The sequence below is a fragment of the Periplaneta americana genome, chromosome 8 (genome assembly GCF_040183065.1).
Source record: "Periplaneta americana isolate PAMFEO1 chromosome 8, P.americana_PAMFEO1_priV1, whole genome shotgun sequence".
NCBI classification, from domain to species: Eukaryota; Metazoa; Arthropoda; class Insecta; order Blattodea; family Blattidae; genus Periplaneta; species Periplaneta americana.
The window spans coordinates 187761970-187783463 of NC_091124.1; the positions used below are offsets into that span (position 1 = coordinate 187761970).

Sequence of the window (21494 nt, forward strand, 5' to 3'; positions counted from 1 at the left end):
TGGCGTGAGACGAACTCGATAGCTCAGTGGTAGAGCACCTGACCAGAGAACAGGAAGTCGCAGGTTCGATTCCCGCTCGAGGTTGTGAAATTTTTCTTTCATACCATGGCATGATTGTGACTATAATTGTATTTAATTCATCAATATGTCACATCAACGGACGTATATACGTCATCCAAACATTGTAAGATGAAGATTAAATTTTTTTTATATTTGCACGAATATTTCCAAGACAGAAAATGTGACAGTGCTTTATCTCTGTAACAAAAATAGCAAATTATGTTGCTGCTGTTCTTACATTGGAATGAATATTTTGAAAAGAATCATAATAGGAAAGTACCTACAAAATCTTAACAAATCAGCACTAGAGCGCTTTCAGAATAAGAAGGCATATAAGGCGGAGCTAGTTCAGGCCGGTCTATGTCGACTAGCCAGTGACAGTGAAGCGGTGTTGCCTAGTTAAATCATCGCGAAGTCTCGCTGAAGCGTCTCGTATTAGTTTCTTTCTTGCGCGCACAATACTTATGTCTAGGAATTAATTTTAAGCTATGGCATTCGATAGAGCTCCGAATTCTGAATCCAACAGTACAAGAATGACAATTGTATGTCAACTGGTTCGCGTGTTATCGCTTTAAGACTAAACAGAGATATCCAACCTACAGCATAGAACATATTTTGCTCTGAATTCCGTCTCTGTAAACGAAGATAGAATCTGTTTATTTTCAAATTCTGATGTGGACTGTTTTCTCTTGTGTGATGTGTAACTTACCGTAACAATGTCTCTTGAAGGGATTGCAATTGGCTCTGGTGTTTCATCTGTTATACGCAAAGGGATAGTCCAACACTAACAAGCGAGGAGTATGGTATTTATGTATATAATTTTTTTAAATGACTAATTTATGATTCAGTGCGTGTCAGTTCTTCACGAACAAAGAATCTGACTGCAGAGACGTGTGGTTTAGAAGTGAAGTACGTTATCTCATATTCTCGGACAGGACAAAGAGACAATTAAAATAGGTGGTATACTTGAATTTACCTCTCCTGGAAAATAAGACAAAACAAACGTGTTAATTATTTGTACAATTTTCAGAACCGTGTATTACTTCATCGTACTATATTTTAAATACATTAGTAGTATGTGTTAGCAGTGTCATTATAATAGAATGTGGAAAGAAGAAGAAAGTTGAGAATAATCATAGGTACGATTTTCACTTTTCATTGGAATATTATATATTGCATAAACATATGAGATATTTGGATGATATTGTAAACATAAACACTCCTGCCTCTTTTTTCATGAATTATACGAAGAGCATTAGCAACATTCTTCCTTAAGAGCATTAGAAAACTTTATAAAATGAAGCACATTAACTACATTTCACTTTTAAAATAAATACAGGCATGCTAGGAACGAGGAGATTTTATAATTCCAAAACTCAATTCCTCTTTTAAAAACCTTTCGTTATATGTGTATATATATATATATATATATATATATATATATATATATATATATATATATATACACACACATACCATTTATACCATTTTTTCTAATATACAATTTTATCTTCAATATATTAACGATATTATTGGATTACGGTTTTCATATTCGCTTCTGTACAACTACCTTCACTCGTAGGTTTATATTGCCACAGGCCAGAGTGATAGAACATAGAATCCTGGGACTTCTAGGTAGTATAAGCTTGAGGATTAAATTAAATTAGATAGACTTGATTTAATAAAGTAAAAGAAAGTAATCTTCAGTTTCAATATGAGTACTGAATTAGGTCTACATATGAACAGATATGCTTATATTCTCATAGCCGGATTCTTAGCCAGAATATGGAAAACTGGACCTCTATATATGTAAAAATTAGATGATAAAATAAAATTAGATAGACTTAGTTTATCAGAGAAAAATAAAATAATCTACAGTTCCAGTATGAGTACTGAATTATATATGAACACACATTATGATTACGTTGCATTATAGCCAGATTCGTAACCAGAATGTAGAACCCTGGACCCCTAGGTATGTATAAGCTAGAGAATTAAATTAAATTATATAGGCTTCATTTAACGGAGGAAAAATAAAATACTTTCCAACTTCAATACTAAATTACGTATCTACAGATATGTTTTCGTTTTGTTATCGCTAGATTCTTAGGCTGCCCGTACAAACAAACTGTACCTTATCTTTCCTCTGGAGAAATAAACAATAATAAATTCAGCTTTGCTGTACAAGGAAGTCTGAGTAAGAATTAAAACATTCTTTCTCAGACATTAGCAAAGTAAATTTCTACATATCTATCACTTTATTTCGCAAGTCAGTGACTCCAAGAGCTACTGATCTATGAAGCGAAGAAGTAATAAAAATTGAGATGAGAATTACTTCAGTAAGAGTAATTATATTTAAACATTACACACAATGAAGAAACAGGTCTCGACCCGCTCGCTCAGCGAGAGGGCTGCAACTGATATGTTCTGTCCTTATCTGTTGTCTCTGTCTTCCACGTCTCGTGCACCGTGCACTGTGTGACAACGTCGAACTGTTGCTAGCACTCAATTGGCTTAGGCCATATGCCTTCTTATTCTGAAACCGCTATAATCAGGATTTCAGCACAAGTAACAATGTAATTTTCTAACCACTGTTGAAAGCAATTAACAATGTAATTTTCTAACCACTGTTGAAAGCAATCTTAATTCGTAGACCACAAAATTGTTTACCTGCAAGATTTTGTAACAATAAACTGTTTCATCAGAGATCGACTCGGTCTGACCCAACTCTAAAGAGACTAAAATTGGTTGACAAGACAATTTAAATGGCAAATTAACGAATATTCCAAACTCACTATTGAGAGCTGAATTATTTCTGTTCTAATGTGTTCTGACTTAAATGCTTCAATGATTCTGTGGACTTTTCTTTGCAGGAGAATCTACATAGTCTCACCACAGTCTAGTATATACAGTCACGAAGCTTAATACTTACTAAATATGCAAACATAGACAGTTGAAATGTGCATCCATAGATAGTTGCTCACCACCAGGATCGCTACTATCGTCTCATCACAGACTCTTTCCCTAGCAGACCATAAAATGTATTGTACTTTCGATATCATGTTCTTTTGAAAAAATTAACGCCTTCCTTCCACTATTGAAATATGAAATACATAAGGTTTATATATTATTTTCATAAAATAGCCTATATATTCTATAAACTTACCTTCCTGGATCTTTCGGAAGAAGCATAACTCTAACCTATTTTTCTTACAATTTATAGTACTACAAACGTCTCCTTTCCCATATTATTATTCAAATTATTGTATTTTAGCCATTTACAGTTATTACAACCGATAACGAACATTTCACAGTTTACATAGCTTTTCACAAAAATGCGAAATATGGCACAGTCAATGCCTTTTCGATCTAGACCAGGCTATAATGTTTGTTCGGGTTTTCTATTTCAGTGTACGGAGCTCAGTAAAATATTATAACTTTATTGCTTATCATTGCTAAGCTTTATTTAGTGTAATGTGTCCATAAGTTCCCTTTACTTCTTGTTGCATACTATGTTGCAGAAATAATTACAAAAATGTGTTATTTTAATATGAAGAGAATTTTACATGTTAACATAATCTGTTCGCATCAACATTTCAAGTTTAGAATGGAAAGTATTTTGAGGTTTAATAAAAAAGAATTTATATTGTCATTTCAATTTAGCACATCTACCTTCCCTAATTTTAGACAAAACATTTACCATACCACTCCTATGAAATTCGTGTACGGACAATTGTGTTACTTCGTCTCTTGGGTAGTAGATAAATACAATTCAATTGTAGTATTAAAATACAGACAAATTGAATGTCTGGGGTATCATACATGACATTATGCTTAATTATAATGTATGATTGCGAATTTAGGAATATAAGTTAAATATAGTAAACATAACCTATAATTTTCATATGAATGGCAAGGCATTGGAGATCACTAAATTTAGACAGAAAGGGGCAACTGGTACAGTAAACATAACCTATAATTTCAACATATCTAAAGATCCATGCGGTGCAATTGAAAATTATTGAATCGTGCATAAATGAATGTACAAGAATTTCGCAATATTTAATCGAAATAAAGGCATGTATTACACATACGAACAACGTAATTTTCACACAATAAATAATATTAGAACTTAACTCGCAAGTGAATTATGTCTGAAGTGTCTCATAATCATTGTTTTAAATTTTATTAATGGAATTACACTACATTTTAGAGAAACATATGTTACTGTTTATGCATTCCAACTAATTTATATGGTTGAAACGCCCCCCTTCATGATCGGGTTAAGAGAGTTACATGGTCTGCCTTACGGCCTGTATTAGATCACGATGGCTGTGGTACAGTCTATTGTTCCTGGTACTCACAGCGCACCAAGCGGCTAGCAACTATCGCGAGAATTGCAAAAATTCATCCCAAGCTTCGTGACTGTATAGCAGACTGTGGTCTCACTGGGCTTCATTACAGATTCCTCTTTCCCCTCCATGAATAAAGTTACAGAGATTTTAAATTTTATAAATAAGTGTACTATGAACAAATCATTTATGAAAGTAAATTTAAATGAAGGACAACTAACTTTTCTTCATTCTGCTATAGTACTCTTGCAATCTTTCTTCCACCAGAACTGTAGTAGCTTCATTTACTACATTCGTTGGATTTGAAGATGAAAGTAGATCTGCAATGACTTCTTCCACTTCCTGGGCTTCAGTGATAAGACCATCATCAAGAAGTCTTAACTTTGTTACGAAAAGATGCTTAGAAACTCCTGGAAAATAAATTAATGGTTTATGTAGTTACGTAGAAATATAAAAAATCATAATTATCAGTATTACTATGAAGATAAATTCAATAAGTGGCCAAAGGGAAATGATCCTGTATCCAAGAAATATCAATTTTCACTTTCGGAGATAATTGTAATGAACTGAAGCCAAATACTATCTTTTTTTTTTTTCGTACCTGAAAAACAGACTATTATTTGTCAAAAAAAAAAAAATACTCCAAGTGCCGTTCATATAATACAAAGTCAAGATAAAGTAGTCTGACATAATATTGTCTATTTTACAGGAAAAAGCCTTCATGGTTAGCAGTAGCTGTAGTATTAGCAGCATAAACAGTAGCGGGGTGGTCATTAGTAGCAGCAGGAGAAGTAGCAGTAGTGGTGGTGGTGGTAGCAGCTGCAGCAGCAGTAGTAGCAGTATTAACAATAATAGCTACAGCAGTGGTGGCAGTGGCAGTGGTGATGGTGGTTAGCAGCAATAATAATACATGTGTTCTTTTGATTATTCTTATAACTTAAGTTTATTTTACAACATCCAAATCATTACCTTCAAAGCACAGTAGGGAAGCATGAAAATAACAGTTCTAAGGTAAATGAAAAAGTACAAATCTGAAGTCCATACTTGAACACTTTCACGTACAGACCTATGTAAACCTGCTTGTTGCAAAGTATGGTGTTAAGTTCATAAACTTTGCCTAGGGATCCAATGTAAAAGCAAAACCATATAAACACATTTGGCTATTATAACTTAGTTTGCAATTCATTTTTAAAGAAGATCAAGAGTGTTGCCACGTTCTCTCAAAAACGGTGATGCACCTTCTTCTTTGATAATTCAGATAAGATTGGTTGCTAACTGGGAGGCAAATTATTGATGCAGAATATGTGTAAAAATTAATAATTTTAAAAAGTTATAATAGCCATGTGTGTTTATATGGATTTGTTTTTACTTTTGATCCCTAAGCAAAGATTATGACCAACCCTGCACATAGTAAGTCATTGTATTTAACTGAATATATTAGAGCTACATGTAAGCTAATCTACTACTAAAAATAGTCTACATTACCGGTATATATTGAAATATACTGATCCTCTCAAAACAAGATTGATTAATTTATGTTGTTGATGTTTTCTAATGCCAGGCATTTGACAATAAAGTCATTTGCCCTCTTGCACTCCAATATTTTTCAAAGATATTGTCATGGTCAGCCACTGAAGCACAGATTTTGAGGTGTTCCGAATCCATTTCTTGATTTGAGTTGCACAATGGGCAGTTAAGGGATTGATATATTCCAAATCTATGCAGGTGCTTGGCCAAACAGTCTGTTGCCAATCTAAATGCAGCTACAGACGATTTGTGTGGTAAATTGGGAATTAACTGTGGATTATGATGCAGAGAGTTCCATTTTTTCCCTTGCGATTGTGTTATCAAGTTTTGTTTGCTGAAGTCTCCATTTTTTCCCTTGAGATTGTGTTATCAAATTTTGTTTGCTGAAGTCTCCATTTTTTCTCTTGAGATTGTGTTATCAAATTTTGTTTGTTGAAGTCTAAGTATGTAGATTTATTTTATTTTATTGGGTTATTTTACGATGCTGTATCAACATCTAGGTTATTTAGCATCTGAATGATATGAAGGTGATAATGCCGGTGAAATGAGTCCGGGGTCCAGCACCGAAAGTTACCCAGCATTTGCTCGTATTGGGTTGAGGGAAAACCTCGGAAAAAACCTCAACCAGGTAATTTGCCCTGACTGGGATTCGAACCGGGCCATCTGGTTTCGCAGCCAGACACGCTGACCATTACTCCACAGGTGTGGACTAAATATGTGGATTTAATAAATCTTTTCACAGAGTAATACGTAGATTTAGTAACAGGTCTGTAAGTAGCAGTGCTGCCCTCCTTTGCTAAAGCATCCGCATTCTCATTTCCCAGGATTCCACAATGGGATGGTATCCATTGGAATACAATTCTTTTATTGAGTGATATTAAATGAGAGAGCATTTTAGTTATTTCTGCTGTTTCAAATTATGTTGTTGTTGTTGTTATCTAATGCCGGGCTTTGGCAACGAAGCCATTAACGTTCTTGCTCTCCAATATTTCTCTGTGGTGGATCCATCAGGTAGAGCTTCACAGGTTATGAGATCATCTTCAGTCATTTCTTCTTCTTTGTTGCATAGAGGGCAATTTGGATTTGTGTAAATTCCTATTTTATTCAAGTGTTTGGCCAAATAATTGTGTTCTGTAAGCAGTCTGAATTTTGCTACTGCAGATTTACGTGGGATTCCTGGAATAATTTCTGGTTTTTTTATTAAAATGCTCCATTTTTTATCTTTGGCTTTGGTACATAGTGCTTGGTTTTGCTTGATTTTATATTTATTTTTAATTAGTCTTTTGATGGATGTAAAAGGTAGGCTTGTATTTGTATTCTGAATTAAATTGGATCCTTTTTTGGCAAGAAAGTCAGCAGTTTCATATCCAGCAATTCCACAATGTACATGTATCCATTGCAAAATTATCTTGGAGAAATCATATTGAAGCAGTAGTAAATAAATTAACAAAAGACTTCCAATTTTAAAGAGATTAGCTGGAGCAAAGTGGGGTAGTAATCGGCAGACTTTGAACATCATGTACAAAACATTCATCAAGCCAATACTTCTCTACAATGCGGAGGTATTAATTACAGCAAATAATTTCAACCTGAATCGACTAGAAGTATGCCAAAATCAGGCCCTGCGACTAATAACTGGTGCAGCAAAATCAACCCCAATCACGGCAATGCAAGCCCTAACCCAGAACCTCCAATATATCTCACTCTAGAGAAGCAGGCACTAACACACCATGAAAAAATGCTGCGGTTAACAACAACAAAATGGGAAAAAAGACTGTTACAACCAACCAAGTTGAAAACACAAACAAGTTTCCTGTCCAAAGTCACGGAAATAAAAACAGAATTGAATCTCCCTAAATCTAAAGAAAACATTTTAACCAGAGAAAACCCTCTAACCTTCGAACCAATTAATATTCAGATAGATTTAGAAGAACCAGTTACAAAATCTGAAATTTCCAAACCTGTACTAAAAGTGCTGGCATTAGAAGCTGTGAACAATAGATACCCACCAGAAGAATGGTTACATATCTACACAGATGGGTCTAATATCGATAACAACTCAGGATCAGGAATTACGTGTGCGTTATTCTCATTTTATCAACCAGCAGGACATCATACAACAAATTTTGATGCGGAAATAATGGCTATTCATATCTCACTCCAACACCTATTATACAGAATAGATAAATTTCAAAATGCTGTCATTCTCTCTGATTCTAAAGCAGCATTATATGCAATAAATTCATATAAAATGATGTCAATCCAAATTAAAGAATGTCACAAAATGATCCAACAACTTCAAAAACTACAGAAAAGAATTCAATTGCTGTTTGAAATTAAGATGTGTGTCTAGAGACTATTGATAGAATAGCTGCTTTGGAATCTGACAATGTAATTGCAATTTTTAATTTATTGATGTGGCATAGAAGATTCCTGAGACTTTCACTTATTGCAATGTTTCTCCATCAAAACTTGTTGTTCCATATCCAAGAGATCTATAAAGTGAGAAGAGACAGCACGTAACACCTGCACCTGCACCTTGTTCTCTGGAGATCAAGGATCCGTCGGTGTATAAATGAAGCCAGTTTTGTGGAGGGTACCTAATATTAATTGTCTGTGAAGACAATTATTTCATTATTTCAGTGTTTACTTCTGATTTCAGTACTTCTTCTGTTAAATTTAGCTCATACTCTATATTTAATAGAGTTAAAGGATTTGGTTTAATTTGTAAGTTTTCTTTTAAATTCGGGATGTTGATTTTCTGTTTTAATTCTTGAATCATGGATATGAAACTTTGAGTTTTTAATCTACAGAGAGGACTGTATGAATGCCAACTGTTTTATGGTAATCTGATTAAATTTTTCATATAGAATCAGTGGGTTTTCTTCTAGTGCCATTTTGATGCTGTTAATATTAGTGAGGAATCTCATAGAATCTATTGGAGTTGTTTTGATTCCCCCAGTAATGAGCCTGAAAGCTTGCTTTTGAACATATTCTATTTCGTTTATGAAAGGTGAAGTAATTAAAATTTCTCCACAGTACATCAGCACTGGCTTTATAAACATTTTGTATGTAGTGTTCAAAGTACTCCTAGAGCATCCCCATTTCTTTCCTGCTAGTCTTTTCAGAAGGGAGAATCTTTTACGAGCTTTTTCAGAAATATATTTCAAATGGGTGCACCCATGTTAACTTACTGTTGAATGATTAATTTATATGTATGGTTTTAACAGCATGTTGTACGTGTACATTTAAAACACTAGTGAAAGTTTTGTTGTTCTGAGTTTATGTAAATTTTTTAATAGAGCCATTAGATATATTTTGCTTTACAAAGCATAGTTTCTCCCTTCCCTCCGCGAATTTACTCATTCTCCCCTCCTAGAGAATAATATCTGAATTCGAGATTACTAAGAAAGAAGACAAGACTCCAAGTCCATTACTCACCTTTAATTCGGAAGTTATGGCAATTCAAGCATGCCAACTTGAGAATATTATAGATTACTTTATGAAACAATGAATTAATTACTGGAAGAGGTAGTTCTATATGTCCAATGTGACCAGGACATTTGTACACATTGTTCGAACAAGTCGTGCACGGATCGCTGCTATCACTTACAGGCCCTGCAACATAAAAAAAATGCATTTCTTATGTTAATAATGCTTGTTAAGTGGCAACCCCACTACTAGACTATCTATAAGATCTGAGAACATTTTATTAAGTCTAGAAAACGAATACAAGTGAATTTTATTGTATTATATATTACACTCTTCCACATATTGTAACCAAGATAAAAACAAAACACATCCGGTCCCTATGGAAAAAACTTAAATCTTCACTTCTTCACTACGTATTGAAACTGGATTTCCTAAAATTGCATCTGAATATGCACCGAGTTGCCAAGAAAAGTGGAATATAGTTCTTATTTTTAATTTTAAGCAATTGTATTGTGTTCCACAGATCATATATCATAATTGAATAACCCCAGACCGGAATAAGGACATAAGTATAGGGAAACAATGAGTCATATAACCTTATTCAGGGGGGGGGGGGGTATTCAAAATTGTTGCTTTGAAATTTGGAACAAGTACTCTAAAGAAATCAAAATGATGAAGGAAGAATTTAAAACACGTACAAATCTTTGCAAAAGTAAAGGAAAGTAATTTGATAGGTGACAAAGAAAAAATCAAAAACAGAAGGATCGAATACTTCCAAAGCTTATTGAATTACACTAGTCTGGAATGTGTCTTAGCAGCCCCTCTAATAACACATAGTATTGAGATAGAAGAAGGAAATATAGAAAATCCAGAGGAACTACCTAGGCCTACTACAGAAGAACTATAGAAAGTAGTTATCAGCACTAAAAAATAATAAAGCTTCAGAATATGATGAAATTCCCTCAGAAATACGGAGGAACAGGCCTCCTGAATATTTTGCATAGTTTGGTAGTTAAAATATGAAACATAGAACAAATTACCACAGACTGGGAGAAATAATGCGTCCAATCTACCAAAAGGCGATAAGCTCAATTGTGGCAACTATAGGAGTACATCCCTGTTCCTAAAGTTTTTACGAGCATCCTGAGAATGAGACTCGAATCATATGCAAGACGATCATAGGGGAATAACAAGCAGGATTTAAGAAAAATAGGTCAACACAGTGAAATTGATAATGGAAAAATTCTGAGAAGGATGTATGGATCTATTTCAGATTTTCGTGCACTTCCAACAAAGCTTATGACTCAATTAACAGAACCCAGATTAATAAAATCTTACAACAATTTCAAATTCCTGAAAAGTCAAGCTAAATGAAACAATGACAGAAACTGTCTCATGTGTGAATATTCAAGGAGAATGTGGAACTTTATTTTTCAAGTGAACCAAGGATTAAATTAAAACAGTACTATACTGGCCCCAGTACGATATTGGAATATGTAATTACACCGCACCCTTGAATATAAATCTCTACAAATTGTAGACGATCAATCTGATGGGCTGTAAGTTACACACATTTCATGCGTTTACTGTGTTTGATACCTAACAGACTAATGTGCATACTTACCCAGTGCGGGATCATAAAGCCCACACTTCAATGGGTGACCAATAGAATTGAATGACAATGGCGTTGTTATCTTCAACACACTCAGTTTCTCAATTTCTTCTGGTGTGAAGAAAGAAAATGTTAGTCCTGATACAGTAAGATGTTTCACCGATTGATCTTGCATTGTGTCAAATCTGCAATGAAAATGTTAGTTTTCTTCCTTACACATTCCAAAATTTTAAGACAGAAAGCAAAACTGTCTGATCACGCGTGTTCGTCTTCGAGCTCCTGTTGTAGTTCGTTCAACAAGGTTTGACAGAAAATCCTCACCAGCAATACTGTTCATAAATCATTTGTCCATTGCAGCCAATTTACTTTCTATAACTCCTTGCAGTTAGTAATAGCCTATTTTAAAGGCTACATTTTCTTATATAAACAATGACTGATGGAAGTTGCGGGAAAAAAAATTCGGTTTTTCTATAGTACATGACACAAGGATTTTTTTTACGAAAAAAGTGAGAAAATAGTCTAATTTTCAGAGGGAAGATAGTTTGGAATGTGAAAAAATCATACACGACATCTGTTGACTTGAAAACATACCGATTAGGAAATGGGTAAAAACGGAAATAATTGAGCGGTGTAGATAACTTACTTACTTACTTACGGCTTTTAAGGAACCCGGAGGTTCATTGCCGCCCTCACATAAGCCCACCATAGGTCCCTATCCTGAGCAAGATTAATCCAGTCCCTACCATCATATCCCACCTCCCTCAAATCTATTTTAATATTATCCTCCCATCTACGTTTCGGCCTCTCCAAAGGTCTTTTTCCCTCCAGCTCCCAACTAACACTCTATATGCATTTCTGGATTCGCCCATATGTGCTACATGCTCTGCCCATCTCAAACGTCTGGATTTAATGTTCCTAATTATGTCAGGTGAAGAATACAATGCGTGCAGTTCTGTGTTGTGTAACTTTCTCCATTCTCCTGTAACTTCATCCCTCTTAGCCCCAAATATTTTCCTAAGAACCTTATTCTCAAACATTCTTCATCTCTGTTCCTCCCTCAAAGTGAGAGTCCAAGTTTCACAATCATACAGAACAACCGGTAATATAACTGTTTTATAAATTCTAACTTTCAGATATTTTCACAGCAGAATAGATGACATAAGCTTCCCCCGAATAGTAAAATGCATTTCCCATATTTATTCTGTGTTTAATTTCCTCCCAAGTGTCATTTATATTTGTTACTGTTGCTCCAAGATATTTGAATTTTTCCACCTCTTCGAAGGATATATCTCCAATTTTTATAGTTCCATTTCGTACAATATTCTGATCATGAAACATAATCATATACGTAGTCTTTTCGGAATTTACTCCAAACCTATCTCTTTACTTGCATCAAGTAGAATGTCCAGGTTTTCCCTAATCGTTTGTGAATTTTCTCCTAACATACTCACGTCATCCACATAGACAAGAAGCTGATGTAACCCGTTCAATTCCAAACCCTGCCTGTTATCCTGAACTTTCCTAATGGCATATTCTAGAGCAAAGTTAAAAAGTAAAGGTGATAGTGCATCTCCCTGCTTTAGCCCGTAGTGAATTGGAAAAGCATCAGGTAGAAACTGGCCTATACGGGCTCTGCTGTAAGTTTCACTAAGACACATTTTAATTAATCGAACTAGTTTCTTGGGAATAACAAAGTCAATAAGAATATTATATAAAACTTCTCTCTTAACCGAGTCATATGCCTTTTTGAAATCTATGAATAACTGGTATACTGTATCCTTATACTCCCATTTTTTCTCCAATATCTATTGAATACAAAAATCTGATCAATAGTCGATCTATTAAACCTAAAACCACATTGATGATCCCCAATAATTTCATCTACATATAGAGTTAATCTTCTCAAAAGGATATTCGACAAAATTTTGTAGGATGTCAACAAAAGTGATACTCCTCGAAAGTTAATACAGTTAGTCTTGTCCCCCTTCTTAAAAATAGGTACGATTATGGACTCCTTCCATTGGTCTGGTACAATTTCCTTTTCCCAAATTGCAAGTACAAGCTTATAAATTTCGCTAGATAATGCACTTCCACCCTCTTATAGTAATTCTGCTGGAATTTGATCAATATCTGGAGACTTGTACTTTTTCAGATTTTCTATCGCAATTTTGACTTCAGAAAGTGTGGGTTCGGGTATAAATGGCTCAGCAGTTTGTATTTGAATTTCGTCCCGATCATTTCTATTTGGCCTATGTATATTTGGTAATTGTCCCAAATAGTTTTTCCATCTATTCAGGACTGTCTGCAAGCAAGTCACCATTCTCATCCTTGATCACGTTTACCTTTGCCTGATATCCATTTTTAAATTCCTTTATACCCTTATATAAATCTCGAATGTTTTTATTCTTACTATTTGTTTCTACCTCATTCAGTTTTTCCTTCAAGTAATCTCTCTTTTTATTCCTAAGTGTACGACTTGCTTCCCGTCTTTCATTGAAATAATTATCTCTATTCTCCTCAATTGGGTCCTGTAAGAATTTCAATTTTGCCTGTTTCCTTCTATCTACTACAATGGAACAATCATCAAACCATGGTTTCCTTTTCTTAGTTTCATGATAACCTATGCTCTGCTCAGCTGCAATTTTGATATTATCTCGGATATTCTCCCACACGTTATTGACATCTAACTCTTCCTCATCTCCGTTGGACGTTGCTAATATGGCAAACCTATTTGAAATTTCGACCTGATAATGTTGCTTACTTTCCTCGTCCTTTAATTTCAGAATATTGAGTCTGCTAATATTAGCTTGTAGCTCTACTCGCTTGGCTACTGATAGTCTTTCTCTTAATCCTCCAATCACCAAATAATGGTCAGAATTACAGTCTGCCCCCTTGAAAGTTCGAATGTCTACTATACTAGTATGTTTTTGTTTATCTATCAAGATGTGATCTATTTGGTTGTGTGTCATTCCATAACTTAAAAATGATTATTTAACATGTGAAATAAAAAGGTAGAATACTTCAAAATGAACGCGAAATGCATATTTCACTTCACTTAGTATATGCAAAGCATACAAAAGCCTAAATTAACCAAACCTAACCTGTTGCAGATTCGTATATGTAAAGCATATTAAAAAAACCTAAAATAACCAAAGCTAACCTGGCACAGATTCGTATATGGAAGGCATATGAAAACACTAACCTAATCTGTCACAGATTTCCGCACTGTAGAACTTAGAAAAGTGCAAGTTGGAAGTTTCAGTGTTGCGTGCTATAGAAAAGCCAAGTAGCCTATCCAAATTTAAAATTACTGTAAAGATTTTCGGATAAACGAATGATGGTAGGCCTATCATTCGTTGTTGGAAATAGCATAGAAAACTGTTACAAATTTGTGATGAGTTCTACAATGAAGTTAAATTAGTGTGAATAGTTGATGTATTACCCCAGATCACATAACAGAGTGATCACTCTTACGGGCTTTGAAGGCAACAACTTTCACTATGCTGCCATTTAACGACAGTAAAAGAAGACTCTCATTTGAATTGCATGGAGCAACTATACTTCTATCTAGCGGTCGTTACTAATCGATCTTGGTGGTTGTTCTCTTCTTTATGTTACCGTTTTTAACATGGGGATGGCCAATCTGTTATATACATGTGATCAGGAGTAATACTTACAAACACCAAGATGCCCTCCAAAAAATGAAAATATATTTAATTTTTCGCCTTTGATTTTTTTTAGCGTTTCGTGGCATTCGAACGTCGTAGTTGGTAGTACTTTTCTGGTAGTTTTCATCCGCACGTTACCCCCAAAAATCACAAAAACACACAAAAAAAAAACATAATAATTTATCACCTTATCAAATAAAATTCAATTCTCATTGACGTCTTCATCGACAACCACTTCACTTCCAGTATAAATGACGCAGGCTTTAAGGCAATCTAACAAAGAACTAAACCAACACTTTGTCGTACAGTCAACTTTGCATAAATAAACCACGTCTTTACACTAAATGAAATTCTCTTCGAACACTTATTACACCTTAACATCTACAGAAAATTCAGTAAGTAATTTCTTTAAACCACAGAAAAACCAGTTTTCTCCTCAACATTCAACACAATCCTTAATCACCAGCGAAAGAACTAAACCAAAATCGACACAAAATTTAATAAATAATTTCAGAACACGGATTCATTCCTTTCCCTCTTACTTCAAAGTTCCAACCTTGTGCACACAAAATAAATCATTGGCACTGAAAAGTGCCTTTTCGTAAGCATGATGATGCGCATTCGACAAATGCAGACAAATCTACAATGTAACATCACTCACGTCAAACAACCAGGAACAACTGACAACATCATTATCCATTAAAAATTAGTGAAAATTCTAGAATAAATTACAACTATAACCAATCAAAGCGAAAGAAAATCATAAAATGACAAACTTTCAATAGCTTTAGCCATCAGACACAACATAACACCACTCACGTCAAACAACCAAGAGCAACTGATAACGTCATTATCCATTCAAAATTAACGAAAATTCTAGAACAAATGACAACTATAACCAATCAAGTTAGAAGAAAATCACGGCGACACTTTTTAAACAAAATAGTGGTATAACTCTTTGGAAGGTACATATATAAGACCTATTCAATTTTTTAACTCCCTATTCTGGGTGTTCCTTCAAAAGTACTCGGATATTCAAAATGATACGTTTATCTTTTAATATTCACCTTCAAATTTATAACTTCATATTAAACGCCTGGTTAAGATAAAATATTTTCAATGCAGCAGAACTTTTGACATGCAACATTATAGGTTAGATTTTCAATGGACACAATAACTACTTATAAAATAAAGACTTAAATTTCTGTAAACTCGACCTCGTAAGAACTGTAACATGGAGAAGTTACCACATACTTTCGTATCTAAAATATACATAGCATAACTACCATTTGATATATTACACACCAAATACACACGTGTTTACGTGCCCTGCTAATACTTGTTTCGACTCGAATCTTCCGATCAGTGTTGCCAACTCAGAATTCCATTTACCGCTGCACAAGCTTAAAAAAAACCGCTAAACTGTACTTGAAAAACTCCAGATTTTTCTTAACACATCACTTCCATATTTAAAATACAAACTATACAGCTTTAGGAACTGGAGAATTTTATAAAAATATAGATTAAATTATGGAAAGTGTTTATCACTTCTTAGGCAAAATATGAATATTTTGCATTCAATATCACCTTAAATCATCGAGCTTTCGAACTATCACTGGCAACTTCTTCCACTCAATCTTTCAACACATATTCTTTATTTTTTTATTTTTTTCACATCTCTAAACTTTTGTACGTGTGGTGTTTTACGCGGCATATTTCCTCAAAATTGAATGAAGTAGGTCAAGAATAATATTGTACTGGACACTTCGGAAACAATCACATTCACAATCACGCCAGTTCAAAATCTGATTTCACACTGAGCTGGAGACGTGTCTGCCAACCGTTGCTTACGAGATTACACAAGCTGGCGCATAGAGCTTGAAAAACGAGTCTGAAGTGGTTCCCTCGTAATGCCAATTCCGCCGCTCGGAGCGCTGTTCTGCCCTATATATTCATAGCAGAACACTTAAAAGACATTGACATTTGGGACATTTAAAGGACTCACCATTGCTTATTAAATGCTTCGTACAATATTTTATGGACAATAGACGTAATTTGCAAACTTCTACTCCTCAATTATATTACAATAAAAGGCTGTCATTCTTGATATTAAAACATATTACATATAAACTGAGGGACTGTCTGCTCTGTACTTCAGTTCATACACCAAACATTTCCGGAAATAAATTAACTTGACATCTTGCATATACGCACTATAGCCTACCCTTTTCACCTAATATTATTAATATTGCTATTAAATAAGATATTGCAACTAATTAAGGTACTTCATTATCTTTAATTTCCTTGAATTCATAATTAAGCATTTGCAAGAAGGCTAACTTTTCCCTCTTTTTTAAAAAAAATACGAACGTCACAATAATTGAGAAGTATAATTATTACGCGATTTTTTCTTGCAGTGGTGAAAACATTTCTATAGGCCTACTGATTAATCTATTGAGCACAGTAATAGTAAACGCTGCAGTATTCTTTTCTGAAGCCAAGATTTTCGCAAGAACTGAAGTGCGACACATGTAAAGATGAGGAAATGTCCCTTTTTCTTTTGGGAAAACTTGTGAAGCACTACTGGACAATATTGCCAAAGATATTTCCAGTAAATACGAAGTGATTAGGAAACTTAATCAGAAGCCCCTAAATAGAAAAGTGCTGAAAATGCAATAAACTGGGCCATTTCTTAATTACATATAGAACACTGGAACTGATTATCTACAAGGACCCTCATGTTATAAATATTATGATTATTTCAGATTGTGATACAGTTATAAGCGTACATTCCTAAAATTTAAAAGTAACAATGAGGATGCCCTATGTTATAGGAAAGTTTTAAACGTGTACATTTAACTTTTTTATGAATGATTTCCTGATCAAGATTTTCATTAACTATGTGCCAAACTTTTGAAGTGAAGTGTGCAGTAAGAAACTGTTGGACATCTGATCAGTATTTTAATCATGTGCTGGTTACAGTACATTAGATGTCTTCTTGAATATACCTGATGAGGTGTGTATATGAAGTTTGTATCGTCAGTATTCAAGTAGCCTACTTATGTATGTAATTTTTATTATCTGTACAGAAAAAAATTTAGCTTATGTGATAGTATGAAGTAATCTCTCACGAAATAACAAGGAAGAGAAAGGTGCTTAAATTTAAATATTGAAAACAGGATGATAAGAAAATAATTTTTACTTCCTTTCAATTATTAAAGAAACCTGGCCACTCACCATTCGCAGTTGATTTCTATGGTTACAGCTCTATTCTTCATATTCCGTAGCTTTCAAATAATTTCTAAAATAAATATTACGCCTACTTAGCTCTTGTAAAACGAAATTTTCACTTTCACTTTCAACGGAACACTCACTTATATTCAGTTCTTGTATCTTGCAGTAAATTATCCATTTGTGATCATCTTTCCAATATAACCTCCCATTGAAACGACCACTTAAAATCATGAGCTAGAATTTATTATTTTAAAAACATTTCCACGTACATACTGTTATAATTGTTATGAACCACAATACAAAAGACAACACTGTGAAATTGGATTAATTTACCAAGATCAACATCAATACCGGTAGTATAAAATCACATATAGGCCTAGGCAATATTATTTCATTACTTTATGGTCTTAATTAGAAGAATTAATTTTGAAGAATTTACAAATATGCTGAAATAATTTATGACACCTCTTATAGAAATGTAAAAATATGTATGTACATTTTGAAACAATGGGTATAGCACCACTTGAAAATGTTGAGCACTTTAACAGTAACTTGTAAATTGTTCCATCACGTTGTCTATAGTGTTCATTTAATGTAGCACTTTTAGAATGAACGTGGTTCACATACATAAGAAGAAATGACGATAGAATGATTCGAAGACATACAGTTTTCTTTAATTTTTTAGCAAATGATGAAGTTGAATATATACTGTTACTTCATATCCTAACATAAGTAGAGTTGCCACCATAGATGTAACACCTCCGTAACACCTGAAATGAATATAAAATAAATTAATGTATTGGTAATGATACAAGAATAAAAAGAAATTAGGCTAGACATAACCTCACAAAATTACAAACACATGCTAAAACAAAAAAAAAAAAAAAAAAAAAAAAACAAAAAAAAACTTTACGTATCCGTATATAATAAAACTAGATATTCTAGATATAATTTGATTCACACGATAACCACCTCAGCCTATTTCGCAGCAGCCATTAGTTACCAGTTTGAGGTGCATTACCTAAGCTCATACTAACCTTGTTAAGTTCTCTTACCTAATTCACTGATAATTACGTAACAATACACAGGTCTAAAATACAGACAAATACACATTAATTACCTAATAAGTACAGCATAAAGGTAATTCATTACTTTTGTCGGTATTTTCTAAAAGAGAAAGGGAAAACAGTAACAACATTATCTTCAATGTTTACATCACGTCATTCACATTTTCATTAGGCCTATATCAGTAATGCTTGGTAAGTGAAATAATGCATGAAATTATTTTACATTTCGGGTCACATCATTCGAGAGTCGGAAAATGCAATTCGCCACTTTTAACATAGCATTGCTTGTTATATGAGAGAACTTGCCACTTTTAACATAGCATTGCTTGTTATATGAGAGAACTTTGACATTTACCTTAACCTATAAATATACGACCTGTTGGTACAGAGTTCTTCACATAGCAAAACACAGACAATTTTCAAATATAACTTAGCTGAACAAACTTCAAATAACACTGTAATATGCTTGGCATATTTGTAATATTCGTACTCAATGAGTAATGCACAATTAATCGAACTATTTTCACGATGCACAATGCTTTGTAATGGTACTATTCATCATTTCATAGGGCAGAGAGGCGAACCTAGCGGCAGAAATTGTCATGACTCACAGAGACCTACTCTCGATCGTGCTATGCGCCAGCTTGTGTAATCACGTAAGCAACGCTGCCAACAATGAGTCTGGTTTTAAGAATGTCTGTCTAAGCCGAGCCCCTACAGCCGAGGCTGCGCAGAAGTTTAGAGTAGGGACAAATTGAAGCTTGCGTCCGCCGCCATGCTTTGGGAGAAGCGCCGGCTAGCAGACGGCTGCACTATACAATGCTGAATGTTTAATATATATATATATATATATATATATATATATATATATATATATATATATATATCAGATCTACTAGTGAGCTTCGATGTAATTTCACTCTTCACAAAGGTTCCGATAAAAGAGGCTCTTGAACTGGTAGCGGAACAATTCCCGGATAATATTCTACAACTCTTCCGACTGGCCTTGACTACTACTTACTTCACGTACAACAGTGAGTTCTACGAACAAACCGACGGCGTGGCAATGGGCTCCCCGCTGTCACCTGCTATTGCTAACTTTTACATGCAGCACTTCGAACACCAGGACCTAGACTCAGCCACACACAAGCCGAGCCACTTCTTCCGCTACGTAGACGACACCTTCGTGGTCTGGCCGCACGGACAAGACAAGCTACAAGAGTTCCTACAACATCTCAACAGCATCCACGCGAATATCCAGTTCACCATGGAGGTGGAGTCAGAGGGCTCACTGCCGTTCCTGGATATCCACATACACAGGAAAGCAGATGGTACTCTCGGACATGGCGTGTATAGAAAGCCGACGCACACAGATCTGTACCTGAATGCACTCAGCCTCCACCACCCTTCGCAGAAGAAGTCCGTCCTGACTAGTCTACTACATCGCGCCATAGTCATTTCCGATATCAACAACTTGCCTGCAGAAATGGACCATCTTCGTAGAACACTACAACAAAACAACTACAGCCGGAGAGACATCAGCAAAGCCCTCAAACAAGTTACCACGAGATGTAACACAATAGACTTAGACAGCAAGCAAGAACCGACAAAGAAAGCTTTCATTCCATTCTGCGGGAGCATGTCACACAAAATAAGCAGAATCCTCCAGAAGGTTAATATCAAAACCATCCATAAACCACAGAGCAAAATCCGGAGTCATCTACGTCAGGTTAAAGACAGTCAGGGCTTAAGGACTCCAGGGATTTACAAGATTCCATGCGAGTGTGGCGAAGTATACATAGGGCAGACTGGCCGCACAATAGAAGACAGAATCAAAGAACATAAGAGGAACCTGAGGCTGTATTACCCGGAAAAATCTGCAGTGGCGCAACACAGCATAGAAAAGGAGCATAAAATACTGTTTGACCACACCAAGGTCATTAACAAATCAAGCCACTACTGGGATCGTACAATCAAGGAGGCCATAGAGATCAAGCTGGAGAAAAACAACTTTAACAGAGACAGTGGACTCCAGCTCAGTCAGGCATGGACACCGGCCTTAGACCAACTCAGGCCCTCTTACAATCAAGGTCATGAAGATCACGGACCGAGGACGGCAACCGATTCCAACCGGCGGAACAGGGCTCGCCGCCCGCCAAACTTCACGCAGTAATCCCGGGAGGGGCGGAGCTTACGAGCGATGACAATTCCCGGCCCCGGATTGGCCGATCCGCCAACCAATCCCGTTTCACCTGAGACAGCCACATCTATATAACCTTTCGACTTTCTGTTCGGACATCACTTCCCTGAAGATGGCTGCAGAGATAGCAGTCGAAAGCTTGGAGCATTCCAAAATCTTAACTCGGCTGATATCCCGCGAAAACATATTAGCGAAGTATTTTACTCGTTTCATTTTCCTTTATCTTTTATGTTTGTTAATTTCAGACCCCAGTGCTCAACCTCACTTGAGGCAGATGATTTTAACTATATCTCAGTAGAGTCATTCCATACAAAATTTTAAAATTTGTAACGTCAAGTTCTG

At 35.0% G+C, this 21494-nt stretch overlaps 1 protein-coding gene across 11 annotated transcripts in view; it reads right to left on the minus strand.

Moving 5' to 3' along the window:
* LOC138705289 (DNA-directed RNA polymerase I subunit RPA1-like) overlaps positions 1 to 21494 on the minus strand; it is a 191616-nt gene that overhangs the window by 115335 nt on the left and 54787 nt on the right. For 6 of the 11 annotated variants that reach the window (XM_069834147.1, XM_069834140.1, XM_069834137.1 and 3 more), the window contains 3 exons: positions 10996 to 11168; positions 9381 to 9557; positions 4634 to 4822 (listed from right to left, as the gene is read on the minus strand). In XM_069834147.1, the coding sequence (XP_069690248.1) occupies positions 4634 to 4822; positions 9381 to 9557; positions 10996 to 11168 (539 nt within the window). Of the gene's footprint in view, positions 1 to 4633; positions 4823 to 9380; positions 9558 to 10995; positions 11169 to 15312; positions 15360 to 15718; positions 15833 to 15868; positions 16047 to 16238; positions 16375 to 21494 lie in introns of those variants that run through there. The other 5 variants (XM_069834145.1, XM_069834141.1, XM_069834143.1 and 2 more) reach the window with 5 other exon arrangements.